The sequence below is a fragment of the Morone saxatilis genome, unplaced genomic scaffold (assembly GCF_004916995.1).
Source record: "Morone saxatilis isolate NCDOM2014 unplaced genomic scaffold, NCSU_SB_2.0 Contig15, whole genome shotgun sequence".
Classification (NCBI taxonomy): Eukaryota; Metazoa; Chordata; class Actinopteri; family Moronidae; genus Morone; species Morone saxatilis.
In genome coordinates this window covers 1,995,097-2,003,418 of record NW_023339707.1, presented here as the reverse complement: position 1 = coordinate 2,003,418, position 8,322 = coordinate 1,995,097, and the positions used below count along the sequence as shown (strand labels likewise).

Genomic DNA, 8,322 nt, shown 5'->3' with positions numbered 1-8,322 from the left:
CTACCAAGTGAGCTAACCGGGCGCTCTACTCTCCATGTTAGTTGCTGAGATCTGGGAACATAGTGACATAATTAAAAATAAGCCTATTTGAAACAAAAAGGTTTTCAACTGTTTTTTTTTGTTTGTTTTTTTTCAAGGAAACTGAGGCCAATGGCAACTCCCGAAATGTGCACTTATTCGGGTTTTAGCTGTCAAATATAACCTAGGTAACCTGGGGGATGGTTTAAAAACCTGTACATTTGTCTGACTGTGTGGCCATTTTACTCATTGTTAGCAATGTTGCTGTGTTTACAGATCCCAGCAATTGAGTTACTCATTAACTTAATGAGTATAATGTTTTTTTTGACAACAAATAATGGTCAAACTTCATAAAGCTTGTTCATAAAGTTTTTTTATTTATTCCGGAAGTCTCACTAAGACCAAGAACCCCTTTACAAGAGGGACCAAATTACATACATTACAACCAGACAATGCAGTCACACAAAGCTGCAAAATGAGATTTAAAGGTCCAGTGTGTAACATTTAGGAGGCTGTATTGTCAGAATTAGAATATAATATTCATGGATATGTTTTCATTGGTGTATAATCACTACCTTACATTACCTTAGAATGAACCTTTTATGTATCTAGGAGGAAGAGGTAAAGCACGGAGGTTCTGCAACTACACTGCCACTAAATCCTACACACTGGACCTTTTAAGTTGTCTTAATTGTGATTTAATGTATGAGCAAGAACTATTTCTTTAGATTAGGATCAATGGTGTGATAAAATTATTTGAAGTCAGGTCAACGTACCAGCTTTTCAGCCTTCACCAGCAAATGGAGTCAAAGAGACAACTGAGCAAACTCCATTCATTGATCAAAGCCATGAAAGCTCAGTTAATGGCCAAGTTAAGGTTTTCTTGTCAAGTTTTAGCACTGGAAATGGTATCACTCTTTATAGAACCAATTTATCAAAGCTAATGTAAGTCTGTACCTTAATATCTATTCTTAACTAAGCCGGAGATGTTTGTACACCAACATCCACTATTCACATCCCTTCACCAGACCATTTCACTTGTATTTCTTTTTCCTCATGAACCAATACCAACCCATTAAATGTAGCCCTCTTTTTTTGAACCATTCTCCTTTTTATAAGGCTTTGTTTAGCTTTGTTTTGGATGTGCGATGATTCAAACCCACATCCTGAAAAACACTTCAGGTTTCATAATAGCAATACCTCCATTGCCTTCACAGTCATTATATTATATTATAGCAGATACTTGATTAGTAAGGTCAGTATCTGAGTGAATACTGAACAATTAGTGATAAATGTTTTGTTTTGTCTTTCTTTCCACAGACTATTCCACAGTTCAACCAGCTCCCCCTCCTCCATTTCTTGCACTAAACTCTGAACACAACAAGAACACGTGTTACATCCGCTCCATCTCCACTCCAGAAGACAGCCTGTCTTCACATGGCTCCTCATCTACATCAGTGCATTCGCCATCCACAGCAATAAATGCAGACTCCCCATTGACAGTTTCTTCAAATGGAGTGGTAGACTGTCCCATCAAGGTGAGTGGGGACCCTAAGAAAACTCCTACCCTTTCCAGAACCACGTCACTCCCTCTGACGAATCATGCTGAGAAATCTGTACCATCAAAGTGCAGTCAAGACACCCAGACCAACAGAAGCACTCATTCATTTATAAAGCACATACCAAACCAGAGGGAAAACCAAGAAATAATGACAGAAAAGGAAAAAGACACAGCCAAGTTCAAGTCTGACCACAGCACGGAGCCTCCTGCTGCCACAATTCCCACTGGAACCCCTGCAGTCCCTGCAGCTCAGACAGCCCATGCCAGGAGAGCACTTTTTAGCAATTTGACATCCCACACACCAGTTAGAAGAACAAAAAGTGAGGGCTATGTTCAGGTGGCTGTAGCCTCAACTGGACAGGCCCAGTCAGCTATACCAGAGGTTTGCACGGATGCTACAATGAACGACCGTCTTTGGAGCAAGTTAGAGCCAGGCAGCCACCGAGACAGCATGTCCTCCTCCTCTAGCATCTCTTCTAGTGACACCGTCATTGACCTGTCCCTGCCTAACCTGGCCAGGAAGAGCCTTACCAGCCTGCCCACAGGCAGCAGCACCTGCGATCCTCCCTGGGTCAACTGCCGTCGCTCAGCATTAGTCTCCTACGATGCTCTGCGAGTCAGCAAAAGCAAGTCAAACCCCAATCTTCAGCAAAGTGAGTGCTCCAAAGATGAGCTTAAGCCCCGCCCATTGCAGCCCCCCCAGGAAGCTTCTGTGGACTCACCCAGCAGACTGACTCAAAGGAGGCACACTTGGAGCCGGCTCTACATGGAAGGGCTCAAGCAGTCATCAGCCAGCAGGCCGTCTTCTGCAGCTACATCTCAAGCTGCTACAGCTTCCATGTCCAAAAGCCTTGGGGATCTGACCTCTGATGACATTTCCTGTAGTTTTGACAGCAAGTACCGCAGCATCAGCCGCAGCTTCATTGTTAGGCCAACCAGGGACCAGCTACGCAAGGGCGGCCCGAACAAATCTCGGCCACCCAGCGACCTTACAGAGCAACTCCGTAAGCTGACTAACGTGGAGCCCCTGACTGCTAAGGACTTTGCCCCAGAAAACAAACCTAGAGAGTCACCGGAGGAGTCTGTGGATGAGTGTCTTGTGCGAAGGACCTCCTCGAGAAGCCAAAGCAGGGTGCGGTACATAGCAAACAGGGCCAAGAAGGCCCAGGAAAGGCAGAGGCTCCAGGGCTTGGTCCAGGGCAGAAGTGCAAGCTTTAGCCTTACTGGTAGCATTGGCAGCGGAAGTAGTGCTAGCCCCATTGAGGAGCGGGGCAACCCCGAAGGGGCGTGTTGTGTGGCCCGGAGTCCCTGCACCAGCCTGGACCTGTTGAGTCAGATTGCCCCCCTAGGAACCCCCTCCCCTAGACAGTCCCAGTCCTCCCCAGACCCTGAAAACAGTGAAGTCTTTTTCATGCTCAAACTTTAAGAACTGGCTGACTTGGAACTGAGCGTGAGACACACAGCTAGAAACTTTGGAATACAGTTCAGTTTTTCTCCTGTAATAATCTTTTTTAGAAAAAGTTGCATATCTTGCATAATATCTCACAGAACACTGGTTCACAATGCAGATTATTTCAAGTGTTCCACTGAATTATTAATCCATGAACAATCAATTCTATATCTTGAGGTTGTGCAAGATCCATTTTTTAACTTGTGCATTCGTAAAACACTGTCTTGAAACTACTGGAGAGCAGTTCTTGTAAAAGCAACTACTACAGCTCTGTTATGTTTGCACCAAATGTTAGATAATTGCCAGAATGTATTTAGTGAGAAATACCTGGAGTTTTTATATAGCTGTTTATGTTGACTGTGACTACTCTCATGTCTGAGTATTTTTTGGAACTTTACATGAGCATACAGTAGCAATAGATCACAACTAGAGGACAGGATTTTAAATGATCCATTCTTTTTATTTACTTGAAATGTAATGGTATACTTTAACTGAGTTGAAAATGAGATACTTTATGTCAAGGCGTTATTATCAGCCCATCCAAGCACTAGCAATATTTTGAAAATGATGGCATGGTATCATATTGAATATAAATGTACAGTTTAATGCTAAAAAACTGGGGCTTGTCACATGTCTTTGCTGAAAAAATGTTAAGGAATTATTCCTACAATGCAGGACACAAGGTCTTTTTATTTTAATATTTCTTGTGTCGTGGTTACATTTTGATTTGACCAAACTGCCAATATTTTGCTAACCTTCCTGATCTGTAGCATGTCACAGCACTGAGAATCCTGTACATTAAAGCAATGCTGGACTACTCCATATCAGTTTAGCCCTTTTTAGTTGACTGCATGTCTTTTACACACTGTAATGTTTATCCTAATGCTGTGTTTTATTTTACCAAGACTTTTTATATAAAGACTTGTTAATATTCCAAACTTCTTTTTTGGATCATCTGATGGTGGTCACAAGAGCATCATCCCTGAAACCCTGTGTTCTCATTGGTCTGTGGTACTAATACAAGATGAAAATTATCTGTATCAAAGCACGTTTATTTGTCGGCCTGCTGTATTGTTTGCACTGCCATCCCAGTTCTTTGTGCAAAATTTTAGGGACAATATTTAATTCAAACTGTGTAATTATGACCTGAATAAATCTCAAATGAATATTATTGAAAGTTTCATAGCTCATTTATTTAATTTACACCTAATCTATCAGCAGCTGTCTCAGCTCAGAGATAAAGACGAGTCGTTAACAAAGCAGTTAAACTGAGCCTTATCCAAGCTGACATGTAAAAGCCTTTGGCCCTTGTTTTGGCAGGGTACGCTTTCTGCTCTAATTATGGACTCTGCTTGGGTCTGTGTTTACCAGCCATCACCTCTCTCAGCCTCTCTGGCAACCCTCCCCTCCCTCCACTCCAGACCCCCTGCCGGAAGGAAGAATGTTCCAGAATGAAAACCTAAGGCTGCACAAGAGACGACAAGCTCAGTCATTCAAAGAGAAAAACATCTTTTCAGTGTCGTTTGCCACCCAAGATTCTGATTTTTAGGCTATAAAACTATTTACCTAGACTGTCTTAGATGTTAGAACGTGGTGTATGGAATAAAATCCGGTCATGCTAATGAGGGTTTAGTAAAATCTCAATGTTTGCTTTGGAACCGAGACCTTGAAGTCCCTTTGAAACAGCATGTACACTTTGGGTTACAAACCATTCATTGAAACCAAATATAATAATAACAGTAGTAATGAATTCATGCATAACTTTGAGGAAGCTAATGAAAACGAGTTGGTATCAGTGTCCTTTGACAACCCCTGGAATATTGATCAATTCCGCAGTAAACAATTTGTTGTACCAATGGCTAGGTCATATTTACCCAAAACTTAAAAAAGGTTCAGTGTGTAACATTTACCCTGAAATTCCACTGGCTTTATGACGTCGGGACTGTTAGGTGGTTTGGCTCTGTGATCCACGTGTCTTCAAATCCTACCAAGAGCATTTGAGAAGTGGAGCATCTTCAGAGAGTGTTTTTTTGTCTTTAAAAAGAATACAAAATACGGTGTGTTTCTTGGCTACAAATCTCCTGTAACTTGCCTCTGACCTATTACCTTCTGGCCTGGTACCACAGTGTTGATCTCTTTACAGCTCATTCTCATTTCCAGGTCAGATGCGAGGGGTGCTCAGTTAGTTGCAATCTGCAAATTCACCAGTAGAGGCCACTATGCCCCCCACCCAAACCATCTTCAATTCTAACAATAAGTGCAGCCTCTCCATGCTTTCTCAGGACACTGATTTGTCAGTCAAACATTTGTCCATTGTCAAGTTTGTGGTTTCCAAAGCTGACAGCCACCTCTTGTGAGCTGTCACACACTGCCAGGCCTCTTCCCCAGCTCTGTGAGACTTTGTGAAGCACGACATGCTCATTTTAGCACCACAGACTCTGCTCCAGCCAGCACACAAACACAAAAGACAGCTTCATTAGGATTCCAAGAAAACCATAGAGATCCTCTTAAAGCCGTATTTATCTGGACAGTTTGAAATGCTTGGCCTCTCAACTGCAACGTCCAAGCCTCATCTCGCACTTCAGGCCTGAGAGAGTGTTTTTGTCTCAAACAGTGAATTCTGTCCCTCCTTTCAACATGAAATCACTGCCCATTTTCCAAGGTTTTGTCGAAATAAATGAATTTGGGTTGTCGGCTTATACCAAAAAGACTTTTTCCTAAGAAACAGGATTAGTTTATCTGGACAATACTTCTAAAATATGAACTACTGTTGATTGTTTAATTTATGAGTTTGTGTGGGTGGAGGAGTCTTAACAGATTCTACATATGGTGTGAATTGAGCTTATGTTGAGGAGTCCCTCAGGGTTAGTCAGAAGGGAGAGAAAATGTTCTCCAAAACAAAATCTCTTCCTCTGATTCCCCAGGATACCCCCCTCCCCCCGAGTTCATTTTCCCTCTGAGGTCCCTCCCTGTACTCCCCCATATAAACCGCCAACTACATTGTTTTTCTCACAACTGTTCCCACTGCCTTGTTTCATACATTTTCCTGGAGTCATCTGATTTATACTGAACTAGACGTAACTGAGGTAAGTTAACCTTTGTTTCATAGCAGGTATTTTTCATCAAAACAAAACAATCAACAGGTCCTGGAAATTGTTGTAAATTTTAGATGATGATGATCTGGTTAGATGACATCTGAAATTGAGACAGAAAAATGTGTTGAGAATAAATGTATTAATCATTGTCATATTCAGGGTTGTGGAAACATGAAAGGCTACATGGCTTTGGTCTTCTGTGTGGCAGCCTTGTCTGCATGGATGATGACTGCAGGTAAGAATAATACACATAACCTGGCAGTGCAGCATATGATGGAACGTGGTTCATTTGGTTAAATACATCACATTTAGAGTTATAATTTTGTTGCAGAAAAAAGTCTTCACTTACTAGCTGCTGTACTGGAAAGTGTTGAGATGAAAACCAAACCAGATGTAAATTATGTTTTACTTTCCTCCCTCATCTCTCCTTTCTTAGTGGAGACATTTTACTGCAATATTCAGTGTTTTTCATGTCATATTTTAACTGTGTGCTTCGCTGTGGTCATAAGGGCATATCAGAAAAAAACAAGTCTGAAAACTCATAAAAAACAGTCTTGCTATGTGCTTCCTTTCTTCCCTCATCCAAATTACCCCTAGGATTTGTTTATCTGCCGCCTTGAGCTCATACTGAGGAGTCCCTCGGTGCTATTCAGGAAGGAGAGGCAATATTCTCTCGTATTTCCCTAATACATTATTATTATTACTATTATTATTACTATTATCCAAAACTTTATCAGCTATAATATGAATATTAAAATAATATATAATATACATTTACCATTATTACACCATAATTTATCCACTCCACTAATTATTGTTCATCACTATTTTTTACCATTTAACAACATAAATAATATTTATACCAACTTCAGTTTCTCTGAAACATTTTTGCCAGTTTCTCATCTGACATTATGATAAGCTCTGGTGCTTTACACTGCAGCTCTGTCCATTAAGGTTTCATTCAGCCAATGAGAACCTCCACCAGAGCAGCCCCGCCTCTCCAACTGTCTGCACAGTTAAAGCCCTGCTCTGTGCCAGCAGGCTCTGGCTGACCTATGAGACGGGGGGTCACACTCCCAAATCATTCCTTACATCTGACTCTTTCCCCGCTGGCCCTGCTGGACTGCTGGAGTTCTATCAAAGCACAGAGGGGGCATCACCACTGTGGCAGTATTCCATTTCTCACCAGTGGAGGGGCTACCGCCTTGCTGTGGTCCAGAAAGCACTGTGATAAATCAATTAACTGTGCAGGGGGAAGACTCTGCAGGCAGGCGGTGAACTGACAGGCATCTCCGCAGATTCACAGGTCCTTGTATCCTCTCTAGAGGAGGCTGATGGGGTGTCATGGTCTTTATATGACCCCACTGGGCCTGCTTTTGTAATCACATGTAATTATAAAGAATTTGCACCCCTGGCACCTCCGCTTATCCCCCCTCCCCTGTCTGACTGACCCTGGCAGGGCATGTTAGGGCCTGATGGACATGCTGGGAATGCCATTGGTCACAGTTATGGCAAAAAGAAAACAACTCTGAATGTCATGGGTAATGTGGGAGATGGGGTGGGGGGTTCATTCCCAGCTCTGATGACATGGTGAGCAGGGGGGGGTTGAAGAACAATGGCGAAACACATCCTTAAGGACCGGCCCCCACTTTAATTCCGTCACAGGGGCCCAGTTACCCCCCTCATTGTACCTTGCAACTGTCCCCTCAGTATGGAGCCCTTTATTCCAGGTCTCTTAAAAAACAACCGACAACAACAGTGTCATTGTCCTCCAGTGGCTGTTTGGCTTATTTACTGCTGCGGCTGAGAGAAAAACATGTGAAGGGGACTTAAAGCAACAATATGCTTCATTATGCTTTCAGAGGCTGCTCCACACATAAGCTTGCAGACATTAAACCAAACCACTAATCAGTCAAAGAACTGGCCTCAGACTAAGTCTAAGTCTAAGTTTGTGCTGATACTCATGCTTGATTATGTTGACTTGCTTCATTACAAGAATCCAGAATTTACTATGGTGCTTGTTTTTTTTTCCTTTTTAGATTCCAAAGACTTATCCATCACCACTATAAAGGTATACTTTTTTGTGCATTTTCTTTAGACTGGAATGCCAAGGTGTCGGTGGACTGCACCGGTGGACAGTCATCTTGACAGCAGGGGCTAGCTCAAATAGTGGCATCGGCAGCTCGCAGTGGCATTTC

General features: G+C 42.4%; 2 protein-coding genes across 2 annotated transcripts in view; both read left to right on the top strand.

Moving 5' to 3' along the window:
• The window catches only part of plch2a (phospholipase C, eta 2a), a 66,186-nt gene extending 61,986 nt beyond the window's left edge, over positions 1 to 4,200 (top strand). Inside the window, exon 23 of the mRNA XM_035657482.1 lies at positions 1,339 to 4,200. Coding sequence (XP_035513375.1) covers positions 1,339 to 3,005 — 1,667 coding nt within the window. The 3' untranslated portion in view covers positions 3,006 to 4,200. The remainder of the gene's footprint in view (positions 1 to 1,338) is intronic.
• A 1,789-nt stretch (positions 4,201 to 5,989) lies between these two features.
• The window catches only part of si:ch211-251b21.1 (uncharacterized protein LOC571720 homolog), a gene marked incomplete at its 3' end in the record, with an annotated part of 8,859 nt that continues 6,526 nt past the window's right edge, over positions 5,990 to 8,322 (top strand). The window contains 2 exon segments of the mRNA XM_035657402.1: positions 5,990 to 6,115; positions 6,284 to 6,359. Coding sequence (XP_035513295.1) covers positions 6,296 to 6,359 — 64 coding nt within the window.